General features: G+C 40.5%; 3 protein-coding genes across 10 annotated transcripts in view; all 3 read left to right on the top strand.

Annotated features, from left to right (window-relative positions):
- Positions 1–1,700: 1,700 nt before the first annotated feature.
- pttg1ipb (PTTG1 interacting protein b) lies at positions 1,701–7,142 on the top strand. 3 transcript variants are annotated; one of them, XR_014907923.1, is made up of 8 exons: positions 1,701–1,889; positions 2,223–2,278; positions 2,384–2,492; positions 3,000–3,102; positions 3,427–3,492; positions 3,970–4,065; positions 4,878–4,924; positions 6,612–7,142. XR_014907923.1 is itself a non-coding variant. In XM_085384787.1 (7 exons), the coding sequence occupies exons 1-7, from the start codon at positions 1,775–1,777 to the stop codon at positions 6,653–6,655; spliced, it is 540 nt and encodes a 179-aa protein (XP_085240913.1). In that variant the 5' UTR covers positions 1,701–1,774; the 3' UTR covers positions 6,656–7,142. The 3 variants fall into 3 exon arrangements, 1 of the variants encoding a protein (XP_085240913.1); XR_014907924.1 differs by lacking the exon at positions 3,970–4,065 and having other exon boundaries at positions 3,427–3,507; XM_085384787.1 differs by lacking the exon at positions 3,970–4,065.
- Positions 7,143–8,195: 1,053 nt separating this feature from the next.
- Positions 8,196–14,191, top strand: sumo3b (small ubiquitin like modifier 3b). The gene is made up of 4 exons (XM_085384429.1): positions 8,196–8,351; positions 8,919–9,047; positions 9,152–9,223; positions 12,997–14,191. The coding sequence occupies exons 1-4, from the start codon at positions 8,331–8,333 to the stop codon at positions 13,057–13,059; spliced, it is 285 nt and encodes a 94-aa protein (XP_085240555.1). The 5' UTR covers positions 8,196–8,330; the 3' UTR covers positions 13,060–14,191.
- Positions 14,192–18,019: 3,828 nt separating this feature from the next.
- fmnl2a (formin-like 2a) overlaps positions 18,020–22,695 on the top strand; it is a 51,206-nt gene continuing 46,530 nt past the window's right edge. For all 6 annotated transcript variants that reach the window (XM_085385157.1, XM_085385158.1, XM_085385159.1 and 3 more), the window contains exon 1: positions 18,020–18,692. In XM_085385157.1, the coding sequence (XP_085241283.1) occupies positions 18,579–18,692 (114 nt within the window). In that variant the 5' untranslated portion in view covers positions 18,020–18,578. The remainder of the gene's footprint in view (positions 18,693–22,695) is intronic.

The following is a 22,695-nucleotide window of genomic DNA, read 5'->3' as shown; positions in this document are numbered from 1 at the left end:
TACCTGACAACATATTGACATGACAACATTTATACTGTAAGGTAAAGACCCACTCTCTGTGAGTAAACTCTTTCCTGATGGTGGGAGGGAAAAACTCCCTATGAACAGGAGGGAACCTTCAGCAGAACCAGGCTTGGGGAGGGCAGCAAACTGCCATGGCCAGTTGGGGGGGGGGGGGGGGGGGATAAAACAGCACATGGAAATGAAACAAAACACAAACCAAAGAAAAGACGAGACTTTATGACATGAAAATATTGCAAAACGCTACCACATCTCACTTACGGTCCCGCTACAGCATTTTAATCAGGTTGAGCTCAGGACTTTTCTGGGCCATTGCAACACCCTGATCCTTTTCTCTTTCAGCTGTTCTCTTGTGGATTTTTTACTGTGCTTGGGAACATTGTCCTGCTCTGTAGCACACAGATGGCCTCAAATTTGACCCTAGAATACTTTACAGACGAGTTCACGGTCGAATAAATGACTGCAAGGTGCCCAGATGCCGTGGCTGCAAAACACACCCAAATCATCACCATTCCACCATCATGCTTGACAGCTGGTATGAGATGTTTGTGCTGATATGCTGTATTTGGTTTTCAAGTAACGTGGTGCTGTGCATTATGACCAGTCATCTCCACTTTAATCTCGTCTGTTTTGAAGGCATTGCGCCAGAAGTCTTGTGGTCTGTTCAGATGCAACTTTGCAAAGCTAAGCTGTGGTGCCATGTGATTTTAAAAGAGAGGATACTTTCTCCTGGCATCCTTCCAGACAAGCCATACTTGTTCGGTCTTTTTCCAATTGTATTGCCATGAACTTTAAAATTTAACATGCTAACCGAGGCCTGTCAAGTCGGAGATGTAACTCTTAGGATTTTTGCAGTTTCTTTGAGGATTACACAGTCTGATCTTGGAGTGACTTTAGTGGCACCGGAAGATTGGCAATTGTCTTGAACATTTTCCACTTGAGAATAACATTTTGTAGAATGATGAACTTTAAATTGCTTGGAAATGGTCTAATAACCTTCCCCAGATTGCTACTCTAAGATCAATACTGATTTCTTTCCTGCTTCCACTGTGTTAATACACACCTGAGAGCAGCAAACTGCCAAAAGTAATGCTTTTATAGAGGTGCTCACACTTGCTGGTGATCAGCTAATCCTTAGTAGAACCTGATAGATAGATGGGACTGCTGCTGGTTGGTAGTGCTGGGGTCAGTAAAGTCGTATTAAAGTCCGTAATTATACACCATAAATTATTTTCTGCTTGTATTTTTGTTTTATAAACTCAAATCTGCAAAGTTTTAAAAGATAAGGGAAGACAGGAAATACTTTATTTATCCCAATGACAGCGAAATCACGGTGTTACAATAGCAGAATAGCTTGGAAAGGCACAAAATTAATCTAAAGAAGATAGAAAACACAACAAAACCCCAATAAAGCTCACTAAAACGTCAATATTATACGATAAGAAGCTTGAATCTAGAATGAATGCAAGCATTGTGGTGCGAGGTGGTAAAGATTTTCCATGTCTGTCAGATACGGAGTATAAATAATATAAGTGGGTTTTTTTTTTTTTTTCTGGTATGTGCTGAGTCTCAGAGAGCTAATGAGCACAGTGCGTCCTTACTCTCCGCTCTCCCTCCCAATAATAAAACATGTTTTTCAATGAGATGTGTCACCCTGCAGCTGCTTGATGACACCAGCGTCAGGAGTTCGTGACGTCACCGCTAGTAAACCAGGGGTTCAGCTTCACTCCTCTCGAGCCTTTCTGTTTTTTCCATGCAGTCCAGCGCTCGTGTCACCATGTACAGCCCGTCCGCCTTTGTTTTTGTCCTAATTTCCTGCGGTATTATTACAGTTACAGCGCAAACACCGACTCCTGCTCCAGCGGACAGTAAGTTTGTTCTTCTTGTATGTGTTAGTGCAGCGCTTTGTTTTGGAGTGCCAGAGACGGGTCAGGAGGCAGTCACATGACATCTACACAGTGGACTTATCGTGATCGTAGAAGCAAATGTAAAGATAATCCTCAGTGGCTTTATACATATTCTTTTAGTATTCACACACACACACAAACACAAAAGAAAAAGTTTCTTTTGCCTGCCTCAGTTAGGCTAACGTTACTTCTTTTGTTGCAGTGATCCTTAATATGTCACAGAAAGTTAAATTCTCTCAGGGTTATATTAGTTTACTTCTTGTAGGTGTGTGTCATAGCTTTTCTCTGTTTCAGCTCCCTGTGCCTTGAAATCCAACACCACTTGTGATGAATGCTTGCAGAATGTGACAGTAAGTTTCCTGCAGTTCAGCCAAAAACATATCCTGTAAATGTTTGCCATAAAAAGGGGAAGTTATAAGATAAAATGTAACTGTTTATGACTGTGTTTGTTGCAGTGCCTGTGGTGCATAACAACCAAAAAATGCATCGAATACCCGGTGAAGAGCATCCTGCCCTCCAACAGCGTTTGTCCACTGAATGATGCACGTTGGGGGCTATGCTGGCGTAAGACTGGCACACACACTTGTTACTATTATTATTTAATGCGTGATGTTTGCATGGGGGAAATTTTTTTTTTTACATTGTCCAGGAAAGCTTCTCAGTTGTGATGACTTTCTCATTTTCTTGCTGGACGGTAAAATGAATATATGAGTTTGGACTTTGAGTTCAGTTTGAAGATCTTACTGCAGCTGTAAGTTGTCTGTAAAATACATTTATGACATTTTAGACTTTGAACAAATAAGTGAAAAAAAGCCCAAACTGCAAGATTAACCAGTAAGAAAAATAATTTGTAATGTACCATGTCAGCCAAGAAAGAAAAACTTATAAGTGTGCGTTTTTCCCCTGTTTTGTGGTGCAGGTCTTCTTCATAAATCATAATCATCTTTGAGTAAAATACATTAGCATCTTTTCCACTTAGTAGTTCATTGCTATGTTTACTTAATGATAAGATTTGCTCATGCAAGCTGGCGTTTTTTTTACGCTGTCCTTGTGTCCACGTTTGATTTACAGTCAACTTCCAGATATTGATCATCACCGTGTCAGTGCTGGCTGGTATTATCATCATCGCTATTCTTGTTTGCTGCTTCTGCTGCTGCAAGTGTGAAAAAATTGGGTAAGCATTAAGTCACATGAAGTGCTCACTGTTAAATCTGGATCAAAATGTAAGCAGAAGCAGGAGGAGGAGGACGAGGAGGATGGGAACACAATGGGTTGTTATTCTGTGAGGCTAGGCTGATACGGCTATCTCCAGAAGGCTGCCAGAATTTGTGGCTGCAGTAACTTTGGTCTTTCTGATTTTATAACTGCCTTCAATTTTGTTGCTCTGTAAATGTATAAAGCTAAAAGCAAATGCTCATATTTGATATATAATATAAATGTCTATGTGCAGATACATAAAGGTGGTGAATTGATGTAAACAAAAATGTCTTTTTAATAGGAGAAAGAGAGAAGACATGCAGATGGAGCGACAAACTCGGCTGAGGAAGGACCGCCAGAAAGCGAGGTGAATGTCTGTGGAGTATGTGTTTTAACTTAAATCTTCACGCATATAACACAATTTCAGAGTGTCTGATTAACTGAAACCTTACTACTGTGCCTGACTCAGATGGGCAAAATATTAAGTTCTGTGTAAGGTCTTGAGTAAGTTGATCCATATACTGTAGTATAAAGGACCCAAGGCACGCAAAGGTTTTATTTACAATGTTATTGAATTTTCCTGCTTGTGCAGCTTTCCACCTGCCTCACTCCAGTGCAGCACACAGCTCTCTCATCAACTCCTGGCATCCTGCTCATATAGGGGAGGCATGATTAAGTAATAGAGATCAGCTGTGTGGGTCAGCCTCCTCTGACGCCACACCCTGATAATGATAATGAAATAAATCTAGTTAGGCTCTTTGCTCTTTTTGGAGCAAACGCCATCAAAAACCCATGCCAGGTGCTTCACAGCCTTCCCCTGTTTCTTTTTCTTCATGGGCTCCAGGCCAGCAACTGTCTTGTGATGTTGGGCATGCCCAGGACATCTCTACCTTCTCAGGCTCTCTTCTTCCACGGTCCATCGCTCTATCTGTTGCTGCAGGTTGATGTTGCTCATTTTTTATGGCCACTAGAGGCACTAGTCCACGAAAGCTTTTGTAGCTCTCCATGTCTGCTTCGCACAGAAGCAGAGACTCTACATTTTTCATAACTATACAGTTATGAAACATGAAGATTGTTCACAAAGTCTCCCAGATTATTAATTAGTCATCTAAGTCTTAAACCGAATTTAACATTTATCCTTTTGCTGGACATGAACATTCACAGGTTATTTGTACAATCAATCTCAACTATCAAGTTTTAGCCATTAAACATAGAATTAATGTTACTTTAGGCTGTAGTATATGTTACCACAAACCTAACCAGTGACTTAAACACTGGCATGTGAAACTTTTAAGGTAATCGTGTGTAAAAATCGAACTCATCCATAAGGAACTAAATGTGTTACGTTATTATGCGGCATAAAATCATTGATGTTACATCAAAAAATAAGAAACATAATGTCACGTGTTTATTGTTGAGATTGAAAATGAATTTAACTTCATTAGATAAACAGCAGGCTGATCTCATTCCCGGGGTGCTGGTTCATTTTGCTCCTGGACACCATGCTGGAAAAGTAAATATTCTGGGAATCCAGCACTACTGTTTGGCTTTGTGTTTCATCACAACTGTTATAATTGAATTAGACTAATTGGACGGTGCCAAAAAAGAGCAAAAAAGATTGACAGGCAGGAAAGGTTTTTTTTCTGTGAAAATTTTGCTTTCTACTTCATAAACTAAAATAAGTAAATAAGTGTCATGTGACAGTGTCAGCGTCCTCTGTTGCCTAACAATTTGTCTTTGTTTCCCTCTCAGGAGGTCAGAAATGCAGATGAGGCACGATGAAATCAGGCACAAATACGGTGAGACTAATTCCTTTTTCTGTGTGGCTTAAACGGGTTATGTCTGTGAAGGTTCTCAGTCATCCAGGTCATCGTAGTCAAAGGAGCTTGCAAAGAAAAGCGTCTGGACTTCTTTAAGTTGCTTGAAGACGTTTCACCTCTCATCCGAGAAGCTTCTTCAGTTCTAAGGTCAAATGGTGGAGAGTCCCAGATATAAACCTAGTGGGAGTATCCCCCCACAGAGGGACAAAAGGACCCCCTGATGATCCTCTAATCGCCTGAGCCAAGGTGGGAAACTGGGCGTGGGTCCCAATCAGCCAGAGTTTCGGGTGTGTTCATTGTGAAACCTGGCCCCACCTTATCATGCGAATTCCTGAGGTCAGATGGCCCAGGATGTGAGTGGGCGTTAAGGCGTCTGGGAAGGGAACTCAAAACTGGATTATAGATGGCAGAGAGTTGGTGTCATAAACCCCCGCCTCTGTTCAAAGATGGTCGCTCACAGTGGACATAGATGGCTTCTTTCACTCCTCTTTCAAACCATCTGTCCTCTCTGTCCAAAATGTGAACATTGGCATCCTCGAAAGAGTGTCCTTTATCCTTAAGATGCAGATGGACTGCTGAGTCTTGTCCTGTGGAGGTGGCTCTTCTGTGTTGTGCCATGCGCTTGTGAAGTGGCTGTTTGGTCTCTCCAATGTAGAGGTCTGAGCATTCCTCGCTGCACTGTACAGCATACACCACATTGTTAAGTTTGTGTTTTGGCGTTTTGTCTTTCGGGTGAACCAGTTTCTGTCTGAGCGTGTTGCTGGGTCTGAAATACACTGGGATGTCATGCTTGGAGAAAACTCTCCTGAGTTTCTCTGATACACCGGCTACATAGGGGATGACAATGTTGTTGCGTCTGTCCTTCTTATCCTCCCTCGCTGGTGACCAGACACCAGCGAGGGAGGATAAGAAGATGAGATCCTGAGATCCCTTCCCAGATGCCTTAACGCCCACTCACATCCTGGGCCATCTGACCTCAGGAATTCGCATGATAAGGTGGGGCCAGGTTTCACAATGAACACACCCGAAACTCTGGCTGATTGGGACCCACGCCCAGTTTCCCACCTTGGCTCAGGCGATTAGAGGATCATCAGGGGGTCCTTTTGTCCCTCTGTGGGGGGATACTCCCACTAGGTTTATATCTGGGACTCTCCACCATTTGACCTTAGAACTGAAGAAGCTTCTCGGATGAGAGGTGAAACGTCTTCAAGCAACTTAAAGAAGTCCAGACGCTTTTCTTTGCAAGCTCCTTTGACTTAAACGGGTTATGAAATGTAAATTTTGATTATCAGAGAGGTTTGTTTTGAAAGTGCTCAGTTTGTATGCGCAGTGATCAAACAGCAGCAAAATAGAAAAAAAAATAAACCACAACACTATGATGAGATAGATTAAGGAACAGATAAAGATAATGGAATCTGAGCAGAAGAAAACAAAATGTGAAAATTAAAAAACCCATTTACACAAAGAGGGCGGAAAAAAGCTATCATTGAGTGCCATCTACTGGAGAAATACTGTACTGCACATATTTGATAAACTACAATTCAGTGTCAAAAGACTTAGATTTTAAATCACATTAATGAAATGTAAACCAAACTTCCCTGAATAATTTATATTTTGGACTCAGTTTTATTGATTACACATCCTTCTTTTCAATTATTCTTCTCAGGTATGTCGAAGGATAACCCATACGCCCGTATGGATGATCATTGAGAAGCAGCCGTTCGTTAAGTTGATCCTATTGAAGCCAGTAACACGAAGATACAACCTACAAGGAGCTCATGATAAACTGTGACTGTCTGATTGATTTCAGCGCGACAGTGTTTTCAGAATACTCTTAGCCCGATGCTGCACTGTTTTGCTTGATTAATATTTCTTATGCATTAATTTCAATTTAATTTGAAAAAGCAAGCATCCCCAGTTTAGTTTGTAAAAGTCCAAAGCTGACGAGTGCTGTGGTGCTTCTTCTGTAACAAGCAGTTTCACTTTCATACTACAGTTACAATATTCTCGATTTGACTCATCCATGTCTGCAGCTCAACACTTCTTTTTCTTTAAATAGTTCATGTAACATATTTGTCCTTTTCTCCATTTTTATTGCATTCCAGAATTATTTTCGTTTTTTATTGAACAAAAGAAAATGCATGTTTTTGAACTGCATCTGAATCATCTGCCAATAAAAAATAAATAAATAAATAAAAATCATACATTTTTTTTAGTTGTTTTATTTTTTTCCCTCTGTCTCTCTCACACATGCTCTTTTATGTTTTGGCCTATGAACAAATCAAATTTCTAAATATTTTTAATAAGTTAATTTTCCAAAATATCTCAACTGACAGTGGAAATTAAGCAATCTAAGAATGTTTCAGTTCCTGAGAATAATATTCTGCTCACTTGTTTGGTCTTCTGGTCCAGCCCCACCATGACAATAACAAAACGGATAATACGTTTTGGGGTGATTCATCACTCATTTTTGTAATTTTGGCTCTTATACACCACCTCTGTGGATTTTGATTACAGACATTTTTCTATACAGTCCCAAATTTCTGTACAAATTAATCTTGGTTTCATCTGCCCAAATAATTTTTTTCCAGAACTGTGTAGGCTGTTTTAGAATCTTTCTGGCAAAGTCTACTCTGGATTTCTTGTTCTTGACTGTAACCAGTGGCTTGCACCTTAAACTAAATCCTCTTTCTTTACGTTCATGAAGGCGTGTCTTGATTGACAATAATACACGTCCCTCCTCAGGAGCATTCTTGACTTAGCTGGATGTTGTGGAGGTGGTTTTCTTATCCATGGAAAGAATTCTGTAATCATGCACTTTAGTCCTTTTCAGAGTTTTTGATAACTCTCTGATATGTTTATTTGTAATCTTGAATCTCAAAGCTGACAAAACAGTTTATGCAACACTTTGCAAAATCACTGCTCATCCATGATATAATAACAAGAAAAGGTGTGACTATCCAAAAACTTAAAGACCTAAGTGTATATGGCAGATCTCTAAAGATTAATAAAATTAAAAATACAACTTTTGGATTCAAGGGATAAATAATAACGAGTCTATGTAATTACTATGGTAATGAGATGAGTGTGGCCAGCTTCCATGGTAAATTAGCTGCCATTTGAAAGCTTCTGTCCTGAGCTCCCGCGTTTTCTTTGATCAGGGCCCTTTTGTTTCCCCTATGTCACGGGAGTGCGCAAATTAGCGGACGCTCACGCATCCGCGGCCCCGACGAAAAATGGATCACGTGACGTTTTTGGTCGAATTACATTTTAAATATCACTGCGCGCTCCCTCGCCAAACGAAAGAGCCGGAGGAGCTGATAAACCGCTTCACCATTATCGGCCGGAGTCCACGTTACTCTTAAATACCGGAGGAAATAGCAGAATGTCTGAAGAAAAGCCAAAGGTCGGTGCCGCGCTCCTACAGAGACACATCTGGGTCATGTTCATCTTTAGGTGCTCATTATGCCCGCTGCAAGCAGCCGTTAGCATGTTCTGCTAAGCTAGTGCTGCTTAAAGGCTGCAGTTTCCTAGTTTGAGCGGGTAGACGGGGGAAACAAAGGTTGCTCAATTTGCGGATATTTTGGCTTTAAGCTCAGTTTGTGCCTATCCTGTTCTGTATCTTCCATATCCAGCCTCCTGCCTATCGGCATACCTTTCAGTTAAACTATGTTTGCTAATGTCGGTAACAGAGAGTGCTAGCGAAATGAATGGCTTGTTTTTTTCCCCTTTACTGTTTGCGCCATTGTGGCTTTCTGCGCCAGTTTGAACACGGACTAGCCTGCTATGCTAACGCTGGGAGAAGGCGAAAGGAAGTGTGTATGCGTGCGGGTTTTGGGTTTGAAACCTACCTCCCTCCGTTATCACGCTTTCTTGTAAACGTAGTTGGCTAACTTAGGTTGGCTGCTACTTTGAACTAATCGGGGCTTACTCCCGGACGCTTCTGTTGGTGACCTTTTTGCTTTTGTTGCAGGAAGGAGTGAAGACGGAGAACGACCACATTAACCTCAAGGTAGCTGGTCAGGATGGCTCGGTTGTACAGTTCAAAATTAAAAGGCACACTCCATTAAGCAAGCTAATGAAGGCATACTGCGAAAGACAGGTATGGGGCCCTTTGAGCTTTTTTGCTCATATTATTGCGTATTACCTTGTAAATGATTAACTAGATGCAGAATCTAAGAGAAAATTCCTTTCTGTCTTTTCCAGGGATTGTCGATTCGGCAGATAAGGTTTAGGTTTGATGGACAACCAATTAATGAAACGGACACACCTGCACAGGTTGGTAAAATACTAAAGGCCCAGTTCATTATGGAGGTTTGAAGATGCAAAATAGCATTGCCCTTGTTTTCTTTAACTAGAAAGTCTTTTATGCCAGCACAACAAGTACAGCCTTCAGGCCAAGTTGTACATCTCAGCTTCTCCAGAAAATGCCCAATCACAACCTCAAAGTGAAGACTTACAGCTATAAATCATAAAGTTAATGCATTTGGTTGGATATTTGTAATGTCGTCATTAAAGTGATGCAAAATGGCATGTAACAGCCAAATCGGAGGATAAGATCTACTTGTCCTCTTGTATTTTTATGCGTAATGAAAAGATATTCAGCGTTGGATATCAGTTTTATATGTTTATATAGTGTGAAGCATAAGACCACTTTTTTTTTTCTGCTCTGTGTTTAGCTACTTTATAGTTGCAACACTGAAATAGTACAGGGCTTAACAAATATTTTGAATGTAAAGTAAACCAAAGTCAAATTCTTTGTTTGTTGCTCAAACTTGGCCAAATAAGTAAAGATAAAGATGTAAAACCTTTTTAATCAGTAATATTTAGAATGCTAAAAAATTAGGAAAAAATAATAAATCCACTAAAATGTGGATTTAGTTTATTTGCCTGATAAATAAAAATATAATTTTTAGTTTTAAGCAACTTTTTTGACATTTAAAAGAAAGAAAAGGAAGATGTTTCTGGCGCTACTCTGGGTTCTCTTCCCAGTTGGGCATGCCTTGCAAAGAGAGGACTTAACCACCTCGACTGGCTCCTTTTGTAGGAGGAGTGGTTCTACTCCAGAGATCCTTTCAGATTTCGGTGTTCCTTGCCTTATCTTTAAAGCATGATTTAGACTTCTGTGGGAAATCTACATCGTTACTTATGACGTAACTGAAAATCCCTATTAACCCTATGCTGTAACCTTTCAAGTAGGGATGGGTATCGTTTAGGTTTTATCCGATACCGGTGCCAAATCGGTACTTTTGAAACGGTGCCGGTGCTCAAACCGGTGCTTAAAGAATGGAGAACACAAAATTGGTCCAAAAACCTCTCATGTTCAGCTGGTTTTTGTAAAAAGATAACAATGTTAGCCTTTTCTGCAGCTATGGGGCATATATGGTATCACTCTTGGCTGGAAGCAAGGAAGCAGTGGAAGCAGTGCTTAAACAATGGAAAAAACACAAACTTTGTCCAAAACCTCTCATGTTTAACTGTTTTCCACTTTTTTTCTTTGGTCATTTTAGCCTTTTTGGCCAGGGTGAAGGGAGTATCTGCCATCAAACAAGAGGACAGCCGCATGTAGCTATGATGTTTGCTAGTTCACCTTACATGCATTAATTTAATAACATGGTTAGCCTACTCAACGTAAATTACACACGAACAACATTAAGCTACTCGCGCAGAGAAGAACGGCTGCTGCTGCATCATCATCCGTCATCATTTCTGCTACACTGGCAGGGCTAGGGGCCAGGACTCTACTCTTCGTGTTTTTGGGGGATGTTGCATAACAGGCAACCCACCCGCAGTAGATGTGCTCGGTGTGAGGTCTCGCAGCAAGCTATCAAATACGGTGCATTTCTGGGCTTTAAAAAAAACGCTATGCGTCGCCAGGTGTTTCATCGGATTTGAGGTGTTACCTCCTTTGACAGTATCACAGTATCAGCTTAAAGCACTTGTTGCAGGCTGCTGAGTTTGCATATTTTGCTGTGAAGTACAACCAGACTTTTGACCGCTTCGCCTTGGACATCTTTAATCTGTAGCTCTGCTCTAAAAGAACGTACGTACCTGGGCCCGCCTACTATCCTCGGAAACGTAAAATGATTGGCTAGAAGTGTATCACAGCTCAGGAAAAAAAGCACCGAAATGTGCGCTGCTTTTCGGTCTGGTTACTACCGTTTGTCAGAATGATGACACCGGTACCCATCCCTACTTCCAAGCCATTCAGTTACTTCGTGGTGCATCAACCATACATGTAGTTACATTTGTCAGGAGGTTCACATCAAGCTACTTGGGAAGTTACTGGTAGGATCTAAAGGTTCCGGTTACGACGTAGATTTCCCCCAGAAGTCTAGATCATCATCACACAGTCAGTTTTCCTGCCGTTAAGTGCAGGAACCCGGTGCAGTATTCTCCTGAATGATATATCTGAGCTTCTGTACTGGAATATCATCAAAATGACTGTAAAATCCTAAATGACTGTACACACATGTCTTTAGCTTAGCTGCGGCACAACGTGCCAGTTTGCAAAAGTCGAGAGGCGGACGACCAGTCAAGGCGCTACAAATACTGTGGGTGTGCATCAGGCAATGTGACGTCAAACTGTGCACACACCACCCATGACGGAGGGTGTGTGGTGAACATGAAAACGCCATAAATCAGGCCTAAAGCTGAGCCCAGCCACCCTACAGAGAAAACTCATTTCTGCCACTTGTATTTGTGACCTTGTTCTTTCAGTCACTACCCCGTATTTCATAACCACAGGTTAGGGATGGCATGTAGATGGACTAGTAAATTGAAAGCTCCTTTCAGCTTAGCCCATTTCTTTATTAATGAGCCAGCACAAGCGCATATTACTCCTGACGTCACACCAGTCGAGCAGTCCAACTCACGCTTCACCTTCCCATCACTTGTGAATAAGATCCCAAGATACTTTAACTCTGCTTGAGGCAGCTTGTCTTCCCTAACCTAGAGCGAGCGTTCAACACATTTTTAAATTTTTTTTTAAATTGGCGATGCTGTCAGTTCTAAATTTTCTTTCCTGAAAGACTTCCAGCCTTCTGTTAATAATTGTGGTTGAGTAAAGCTCATACTTTCTCACAAACCATTTGCTTTTTGCCACTGGACTGACAAAAAGCAGAATGAAAGTCCAAAACGCTCAGTGCAGATTTGAGAAAGGGAATCCTATATTTGTGTATGTGACAAATTCCTGAACAGCTGCACATTACAAGACCATCGGTTCAAATGGTCAACAAGTTAGCCAAAGTCTGAAAAGACCAAAGAGGTTGGCTGAATGGAAGCTGGTTTGGATGGTGTGAACCCATCAAGGCATAGACCCATCATGAACTTGAAGCTGCTGGACCATTGGAGACACTCATGAGTTTGTATTGCTGTAGACTGAGGCTGCCATCCAAAAAGGACATGCAAAGCTAAACAAAAGCTTTCTGCTGACCACATGCACAAATGTTCTCCAGGAGAATGTTAATCAGATTAGACAAAACTGTTTCTGAGCAGAATTACCTGAAGTATGTCTGGAGGAGACATCCTTCAGACATAAACAAAGGAACTGTTACTAGCTGTTCCACATGCAGGTTGTAGCATGTTGATCTGGAACTGTTTAGCTACCAGTGGAGCTGGTACATTGAACAGACTGGATGTTGTATCTACCTCAGGATTGTTCAGTAGAAATCATTTCAAAGTGCAACGACCTCAAACCTATCAAAAAAAAAAAGTGGAATTATGGTAAAAGTCCAGTGTCTGCAGTGACCTTTCGGGGAAACATTGTCCAATATTAGTTGTGCTTTACACATACAGGGTACAAAATACGTGTAAATTTTGTTTATTTCAGAAAGCTCTTTTTGTGCACCAAATTGTCAGTGTTCATTTTAACTCTAATAATATATATTACACCTCAGGGATAAGACAGACAAACAAAACAGTCCTAACATGGTAATTTAAAAGTGGTAATTTAGGCAGGGAAACCTGCCTACATGATATTATTAGCATTACTGAAAACTTCCTGTCAAGACATGGTCTGAGAGACTAATGTGCACGTGTCTTTGTTGCAGCTGGAGATGGAGGATGAAGACACTATTGATGTATTTCAGCAACAGACGGGAGGAGTCTGTTAAGTGGAAAGAGTCAACAATTTTTTGTTTTGTTTTGTTTCTCCTTTTCAATTCAGTTTTATTTTTCTATTAGGTTTATCGACTGTGCTTCCCTAAATGAAAGACTTCACACAACAAAAAATAAAAAGGATAATAATGATCATTTGGGGCCAAATACAGACTTTGAGATTAGGTAACTTAATGTTTTATTCACCAAAACCGATTTGAAATTCATATGGACAGAGTACATCTCATATTATGGTTTGTAATGACGGGACCATTGTGGGGTTTTTGTGATGTTCAGCTGTCTGAGTAAGCTAAATGACATGCTTTCTTTTCTGTTTCTTGATATTTGTTTAATTTTTTTCCAGATAATGGTAAGAATTCATATTCAGGATGGACTTGACTATTTAAATATTCATGTACTTATGAGGAATGCTGCTGGGATAGTCAGTAGTGATCTGTTCATAGATGGGAGATTTTGTGACATTATTCTCATGTAGATTTTAGTCGCGTTTTTAAAAGAACATTTAGAAATAATCTGTCCATGCACAGTTTATCTTCAACAGGAGAAATACTTGTGCTTGGAAAGCGTCATTATGGATGGTTTACCTCAATACTGTTACCTTCAAAGTGGATTTATCTGACTGGTAGTACAGTAAGGTTCTTGGACCAAAAATGCTAAATGAAAAGGTTTCTTTTTATAAAAGGGTTTGACTAATATAAAAATGTAGATGTAAAAGTTATTGTAACTCAGTGGTTGGTGGTATTGCACAGCAGAAAAACGGTTGTTTTCATGTGTAAAGTTGATTTTATGCCTGTCCAGGACTTTAAAAGGGGAAAAACTCCTCACCTTTTATCAGAGACATTTTATCTCATCCAAGAATAAGTATTTCACTCATTGTATACATACATACATACATACATGACATGTTGCCAATTTGAATACGTTTGTAAAAAGTCTATCCAAACATTAACGTTGTTTTATGCTTGTGTGTTGATGGAACCTTTTTTGTTCTTGTTCATTTTCACCTGCGTTTCAAATTTAAACATTTTAGATTTGCATGGTGATGTTGGCAAATGTTCTTTTTCTTTAATTTTTTTTTTGTCCTTATACTGTATACAATAAATATAGTTTGATACTCAGCTGCCTGAACCCTGTTGGCTTTCATTTGTGTCAGAGTACTGTAAAGTCTTTAGTTGCCAGTGCAGAGCGGGTGTAAAATATTTACATCTTTGGCATAAACAGGAACTCATTTAAAATAGCGGGCAAAGAAACGTGCCTGATTTTCTAAATACAATGATGTGTTGGGTATTTTATTTTTTTTATATATCTGTGGTTCTTCCTCGTCAAACTACATGTGAAAATAAGTATCCTGGACACTGGTTATGATGGGAAGTAAATATGTTAGGTCATCGTAGTCTAAGGAGCTTGGAAAGACTTCACAAGGCCAGGTCAAAGAAATCTGCCAGCATGATTCTTTGGGCTTAAATTCTAAGAAATAAATATGAAAATTTACAGAAACCTCTGGTAGCTCATTACCCACTCTACTGTAATAAGCTTTTACTATTTAAAAAAATAAAAATAAAAAAAATACTACTTTTAAAAAAACTCATTACATTTAATGTTTTGTTTTGTTTTTCTCATGCGGACCCACCATAACAATAGAATTTTCTATTGTAGATTTGGGGGGGGGGGGGGGGTGAATAGAAATTATTTACTTTGGTGTTGTCTGCATGTCAGTAGGAAAAGCTGTTAAACTTAAATATAGTCAAGTCCCAAAACTGCCCTCAAGTGGCCACTTTTTCTTTTTTTTCTTTATTTTTGAAAGGTGTCCTGTGGCCCAGATTTGAGTCCTTGGCAGGCTACTTCTGGCCCCTGGCCCATATGTTTGGTACCCCTGACCATTAACCATAATGATCAGGTTATTTAGTCTTCCTTTAAAGGGTTGTGGACATTTAGCTTTGTCTTAATCTGCTCCAGAGTAGGAAGCAATATACACTAGATGGCACCATTATCCTTACGATCTGTTGGTACTTGATTCAATCACTGCACCCTCCAGCGCCATAAGTTAAAATACAAAGACACATTTGTTAATCTACTCGAGCCTTATGAAGGCTATAACTTCATGAGTCTCCTTTTAAGAGAGCTTGATTTCACAGATGTTACTAAACTGAGCAGCCAAGTGAACTCCCTGTGAGATTCCTCACACACTGGCGTGATTGTGCTGCTTTTATTTTTGGCACCTCTTTTGCATTTTATATTTCCTCATGGACATATCTGAGGCCATCATACCACCCCCCCCAGGATTTTTCAGAAATGCAGCTGCAAGATGCCGCCTCCACCCATACATGCAACATCCTGCTGGCATCTAATGTACAATCTTTGGAAGAATATTCAGCAATTTGTGTTAGGTAGAAAACTGAGGTGCTGTTGATTAAATGAGTAAAAGAAAAATTATCTGTTGTTTATTTTAATTAAGCTTATGTTAATCACCTTTCTGCACATTCTATATCTACTAAAAATGAAACCATTATTTACTTTGAGGGGTAAGAATGAAACAGTCTTCCTCACTGTTTGTTTTTATTGCTGCTGTGTCACCGTCCGCTGTGTCAGGAACGCTTGTTATTTCAGCACACAACCTCATTTGTTTGACACTGCACTTAATCGACACACAGTGTTGTTGTCATTGTTTTAATGTTAAGTCATTGTTGAGCTCGTGTCATGTGCTGATCATTGTAAAGTAAAGGCTGTTTATTGTCTGAGATAATAGGTGGATTATAGAGTGAGCTGCACATTTAGATTTATGTAGAGAAAAAGAAACAATTTTCAGAGAACAAATGCAAGATTCAAAGTTAAATTATGTTGACATTATTATCGTTGTTATTTATATTGCCATAAAAAAAACATGGAGCCCCAAAAGTCTGTAAAAGCATACAAAGAAAATATCTCAAACAAAATTACACCACCAGTTTGAACCGTTGATACAAGGCAGGATGGCTCCATGTTTTCACAGGTTTACACCAGATTCTGGTTCTACCATCCAACCATTAAAAGTTGCAGCAGAAATCAAGACTTTTCAGACCAGGCAATGTTTTTCCAATCTTCTGTTGTCCAGTTTTGGTAAGTCTATGCAAAATACAGCATCATTTTCCTCTTAGCTTACAAGAGTAGCACCCGGTGTGGTCTTCTGCTACTGGTTCTACGTATTGTGTGTACGGAGATGCTCTTCTGTGTACCTTGGTTGTAATATTAGCTCAAAGCAGTCTAATCGTTCTCCTCTGACCTCAACATCAACAAGGCATTTTCACCCAGAGAACTGCCGCTCACTAGGCCGCCTGGCACTAATTCTGATGCTCAGTTTAAACTTCAGCAGATCACCTTGACCGTGTCAACATGTCTAAATGCACTGAGCTGCCATATGACAAGCTATTTGTGTTATTGAGCAGTTGAATTGGTGTATGAAATAAATTTGTTGGTAAATTAGTATCTTCAGACATCAAAATGAGCATAAATGGCTTTTGAATAAGCCAGTGCAGGGGGGAGGGGTTCTTACAGAGCAAAATAACAATACTCAACTTTAAACACGTAATGAGCGAATGAGGTCAGTCAGCTGTGCTTTGCATCCTTGGTGTTTGCAGCCAAGTAACCTCATATATGACACCCTCCCCTACTCGGTCAGTCAAGCAGGCTGAATGAAAGCACTGTGCATCTGGAGAACCTCTGGATTTTCTCCAAAAGGTTGCATGCTGATGTCACCCAGTTGTGCGTAATGTGGTCTCCACCCTGACCGCATCAGATTTCATTTTAAGCCATGTTGAAGATCCTAATATGTTTAAAAACAAAAACAGACTGGATCTGATAGGAACTCTACAGTGGATGTTGACTGCCCTTCACCACTGAATATGTACTTAGTATAATACAGAAATATATGTATATATGTTTATTACACAAATGTTAAGGTGTCACAACTGAGCAGACTGCTACTACTGTCACTGAATGTTGATCATCACATTTTACACTGAATCCAATGTTCAAGAGGTTCAAGAGTTAGTTTTTTAAAATGTAAGTTCATTGGGGGGGAAATGTTTGAAATAGCTGATAAACCATTTTGATCAAGCTTATAGTTTGGGTCGGATGTTATGATCCTGAACCACCCCTTAGTCACATTGAGGGACTTTGCCTGATGCACTGGGCACTTCTCCATCCATCCATTATTAACTTTCCTCGCATCTTTGTTTAGCTGTCATTTGTCCCGTTTTTTAGAGGTCTCTCTTTTCCACCACATAGCTGTCCCACCCGGAGCCTGATTCTGCTGGAGATCGCTTCCTGTTAAAAGTTATAAGTTATAAGTTTGCTGTTGCTATAGAAAAGTACACACAATTAAAAACACCTGTCTGTGTTTGTTGCTTTGACCGCAGTGATTGGTTTGCACATTTTCAGCCAATAAATATTGTCTAATAAATGACTGTTCTGAGGGAAAAGGTCATTGTGTGCAAATCTTTTCCCTCAAATAGTCATGGTCAAAATTTAGAAATAGGTGTAAATTAAAATAGCCTTATCTCATTGTGACTACTTATGATGCCTGGAGTTACTGATTTATTACACTCATGTGCTGTTTTTGGAAAACATTGTTCAATATGATAACTGGTTAAGCTCAAAACTGATAATCATACATGTGTAGAAAACGCTTGACTAATGAAGTCATTGTGACAGAGTTTGGCAGGATATTATATAACAAATTAAGTTTATCTACACAAAAAGTGAAAAACACACCGTAAGAAGGATGGATTCACTTCACAGAGTCCCTGCACTCGCTCTTCTTTTGCACGAGGGCGTCCCTTGATTACTGGCCCCTGACTCTGGACTCAAAGTACCACAATGCAACACCGAGCATCTCCTTAGCTACGGCTTTGGGAGCTACGCCCCAAGAAGAAGTGGGAGGCTCGCCCCCCTGAAAGGACTCATTGTAAAAGAGGGATGAGAGTGTGCGCGCAGGCTGCGAGTGTGTCCAAGTGTGTGTGAGCGTGTGGACACCCCCTCCTCCTTAACTAGCTGGTCAGCAGTGGAGGGATTAGGAAAGCCGGACCCGCTCACTCACTCAGTCACTACTAAGTAACAGATAGGGTTGCAGTAATCGTGAATCATGCTCGTCGTCATTACTACCGGCTGGGAGTGGAGCCGAAATTGTGCAAGATACGGATAACTGCATAGAAAAGGTCCGAGTGAGTAAGAGGAGTCACGTTTCCAGGTTTCTTCCCTTTGCCGTGAAAATGTTTCATCAGGGACTCCTCTGCCGCCGCCGCCGCTTGCGCTCGGACCCGTCGCATTATGTTACTTCCCTCACATGTGCTTTATGTTGAAGAAGAAGAAGAAGTGATCTGGATAAACCTGCGAGGATCCTGCCAGGGCGACTGAGCAAAGCGAAGAGCGTGCGGATATTTCCCCTTTTTATCGCCGTGCAGAGTTTTTTTTTGTTTTGTTTTTTTCTCAAGTGGACTAAGAGGGGAAAAAGTTGGGGTTTCTGGTCAAAAGAGGAATCATGGGGAACGCAGGGAGCATGGACCACCACACTGATCTCAGGGGACACAACATGCCCCTGAAACTCCCCATGCCAGACGCAGGTGAACTGGAGGAGAGATTTGCAATCGTTTTGGTAAGAAAAAAGTCGTTTGCATCTGTCTTCTCTTTGTTCCCTCCATGCTCCGGTGCCCCGGGACGGGACAGCTGTGTGTGTAGGTTGGACCCTCTGTTTCTCGTCCTGCACGCCCCGATCCTCTCTTTGTTGCTCAGTAAAAAAAAAAAAAGTCATTCCAAACAGAAAAGTGTTTGTTTATTTGCACAAGATCTGCATCTGTTCCTCTGATATGACGTTTTTTGACCTTGACAAAACTTCTAAACTTTGTTGTGTGTGTTTTTTAAACCGTAATCAAAGTAGCGATGAAGTTGTAGCAGGACTGGGAATTTATTGATACCTTCTTTCTTTTTGATTCAACAAGTATCTGAGTCAGCTTTTACACTTTTTACCACATAGTCCTGAAATAGATCAGACACTACGTTTTGGCCCTATAAATAAATAAATTTAAAAAAAAAAGATAAAATGTTAATATTGTAGCACTTCCACAAGTATATGCATGAGACACCTACACTGGTAACTTTATGAGTCCAGACACAAGCTCCCCATTGAAGCTTTAAGTGCCTGGCATGTCAGGTCCTTTGAAACATCTGTCACATCATAGGCAGGCAGTGGATCTGTCAACAGTTACCTTACCTGGGCACCAACATAAAGAGTCCTCCATGCAAAAAGTTCTAAACAGTTGATCAAGATACTGACTGTGTTGCAGGGATTCACAAAAGGTTTGTATATAATAGGTTTTGATTGGCCAGATGTGTTGCTCATTTCTTGGTGTACTGGTGTACTAAAGTGTTATTTACCATCTTCTTGGACAATTTTATTTATTTAAGCCATCACAGAGTAACACATGACTTTCTGCTCTCCAGCTTTGTGCCCCAGTCAGTGAATCAAAACCTGCACAGAGGAACAGTGAGGTGAAATTTGAGAGCCGGCAAAATGTGGGTCAAACGTGATTGTCGCCTGGCCTCGCGCCCTCATACACATTAACTGCTTTAGGAGAAGGAATTTGACTTGAGCAAGCCGGTTCTTATCACTGCATCGTCGTGCACTCGTCACGGAGACGAGGAGAAGGTTTTTCATTTCGAGCTTGTCTTTTTTTTTTTCCAACTCGCTACAGAGCATTTTTGTTATGTTAGTGGTGGCGGGGCAGATCGTTTAGCCTGTAAGCACATCACAAAAAAGCAGTTTAGGTGGAAGTCAATTCACTGTGCTGTGTTGGGGTGTGATTGCTGCTTGTCAGACACTGGTGAATCCCTTTCTGTCCTGGAGGCAGCACGGAGAGAGAGGTTTGACGTCACACTGCCGAGGGATTTAGGCCCTTTTCTTAATCACATCTGCTACTAGAACCACCTACTTCCTACATTTTACAAGCATTAGGAATTCCCCTCTCAAATGAGAAATAGCAAAACAGTTGGGATCTAGAAAATTTAGTTTGTTGATTATAAAACTCATCATTATTACGCTTCCCAGGATACAAACCCCCGCCCTAATCAAACTATTTAAGTCTAAAATTTCTTAGGATGGCTATCTGAAACGCCCGTCCTCATACCATGTCAGGAACTCCCCCGCTGACTCCCCTCCTCTTCCTTGCTGCCAGCATGATGCCTCATCTCTTGGTGGGATGGAAGCCCTCCAGCATTAAAAGAACTTAGTGCTATAATCACAGCATTTAGTGTTAGTTACTGCCGTTTAAACCCTAATGTGTCTCAGCTGTGGCTCATGGCAGTTGGCACTATCAAGTGGCACTACGTGACTCTGATCACCTCACTTCAGTTTGAGTGGCAAACGATTAGGATGATTCCCCTCGCTCTGCTTTGTGTCCTGACATAACAGAGGCCTTCAGAGCTGATCAAGATTTAAGTGGGCCATTTAGCCCCTTGTTAGTCACCCATAAAGTTTTATCGATCTGATTGGCTGGTTTCCCCTTATCAGTTATGTAAACTATAACTAAATGACTGCTTTTGGACATGATGATATTAGTCTTCTTGTTGCATATTGACACCAGATTGGTCAAATAATAGCTGCAGGACTGTTTACTTGCCACTTTTAATAGATTTGATCAACAGGCAAGCTTTGGATCACAGCAGGGAACCATTTGGATTAAAGGCTTGCACAGTATGTAACCACATTCAAGTTAGGGCTGGGCGATATGACCCAAAATTCATATCTCGATATTTTTTAGCTGGATGGCGATATAAGATATATATCTCGATATTTTTTTTAAGCCATAAAGTAAGAACAAAAAGAGTTCTTAGTCAAAGCTGTGTCCCAGATGTCACACAGGCACTTTTATTAACATACAGCACAGATGTACATGAAAAATTACTCAAAATTAAATTATGAGCATTCATTAAATAATAATGCTCCATAAATAAAAGAAAACAAGGTTGTTTTTGTGCTAAACAAAGAGCTCACAATTGTGCAGTCAAAATGTAAACTAAAAGACGCTGAGCGTAATAACAAAGACAGACAGATTTCACAGCTGCTCTGTTCCCAAGTTTTACTGTGTGACTGATAGCCTGGAGTTTGAAATCCGCTTCATAACCACGTCTCTTACAGGTGCCATTTATGGTCCTTATACACACACAATACGGTAATATTACGTTGATGCACAGTACGTATCACTCCGCGAAGCTCCTCGGTAGCCGTAATGCGCCGACAATCTATCAAGCGGTGCAGCTCCGTAGCTTACCAAAGTCGTACTCAAACATTTTTGACAGATTGCTGAACGCCGTGTACCACATAAAATCGGTTCGCGGCCACCAAGCACAACCAGAATTCATACATAAGGCGCGCTATCAACTTTTGAGAGAATGAAAGGATTTTAGGGTTAGCGCGGTTAGCTCGTTAGCGCGGTTAGCTCGTTAGCATGTTTAGCTCGTTAGCACGTTGACGCCGTCCAGCCCCACGCATGGGGCGATGCGCAGTAACTCGTTAACGGAGATTTGCCGTGTCCGTCTTGTCGCTGCCTGCACGTGAAGCGATGGGGTAGGAGGGGGAGTTGTCTTCAGTGAAGGCGAGGCGGAGTAACGTTGCGTAGAGACAAAAGTGGACGAAAGAGAGGCAAACTTGCGGCTCCACAACTATAATTATAACGTAACATAGACTATATCGATATAAAGGATATTGTCACATCTTATATCTCGTATAAAAATATATCGATATGTTTTAAAAACTCGATATATCGCCCAGCTCTAATTCAAGTTGTCCACAGCTTTGTATTTGTTTTTTTCTTTTTAATCGAGGACATATAGTTCTTTGCAATAGTCTTGAGTTGCCTCTCATTTCATGATATTTTGTCAGGAAAATGGGAAATAGACAGTGATTTATTAAAGTGTGCAAACATGAAAGATTAAAAACAAAACATATAAGGCAAAAACAGAGTTTGTACTATTCTAATGAGGTTGACCATCACTTGTTGTAATTTCTTTATGTATTAGTCTTCAGGATTAGTTCTCCAGGCTTCTTGAAGGACATTCAAAGCTCTTCTTTGGATGCTGGTTGCCTTTCCTCATTGTCTCTGTCACTGCTTCAATAATGCTGAGGTGTTGGCTCTGAGGAGGTCAATCCACGACTGATACTGCTCCATCATTTATTTTTTTTCTATCCATTGTTCTGAGCTCCTCCGTACACATGATGACACTTTGATCCAAAGATTACAAATTTTGATTCATCACTAAATAAGACCTGTTGCCACCGATTCTTAGTCCAGTTCTAGTGTAATTTTTCATAACTCAGCCTTTACTCTGTTTTTTCTTCCTTATGAGTATCTGCGTTAAAACCACCCTTTCATGTGTTATCGTTGGCATTTTTCATGAATTCAATTAAAGAAATGAGGACATATGCTTTTGCAACAGACCGAGTAAAATAGCAGTTAATGTCCAGAGAAAAACTTTCAGCAAGCGTGGAGAACTGTTGCTCAAGAGCACTTAAAAATTACATGAAAGTCTAGAGCCTTGGAAGCAAAATATAAAGAGAAATGAAGGGTGACAAGAGTTTTGCACAGAACTACACTCTATTAAAA

The sequence above is a fragment of the Rhamphochromis longiceps genome, linkage group LG16 (genome assembly GCF_057381845.1).
Source record: "Rhamphochromis longiceps isolate RC_006_pf linkage group LG16, R_longiceps_female_GT1.1, whole genome shotgun sequence".
In the NCBI taxonomy this organism is placed as follows: Eukaryota; Metazoa; Chordata; class Actinopteri; order Cichliformes; family Cichlidae; genus Rhamphochromis; species Rhamphochromis longiceps.
This window is presented reverse-complemented; position numbering and strand designations above follow the sequence as displayed.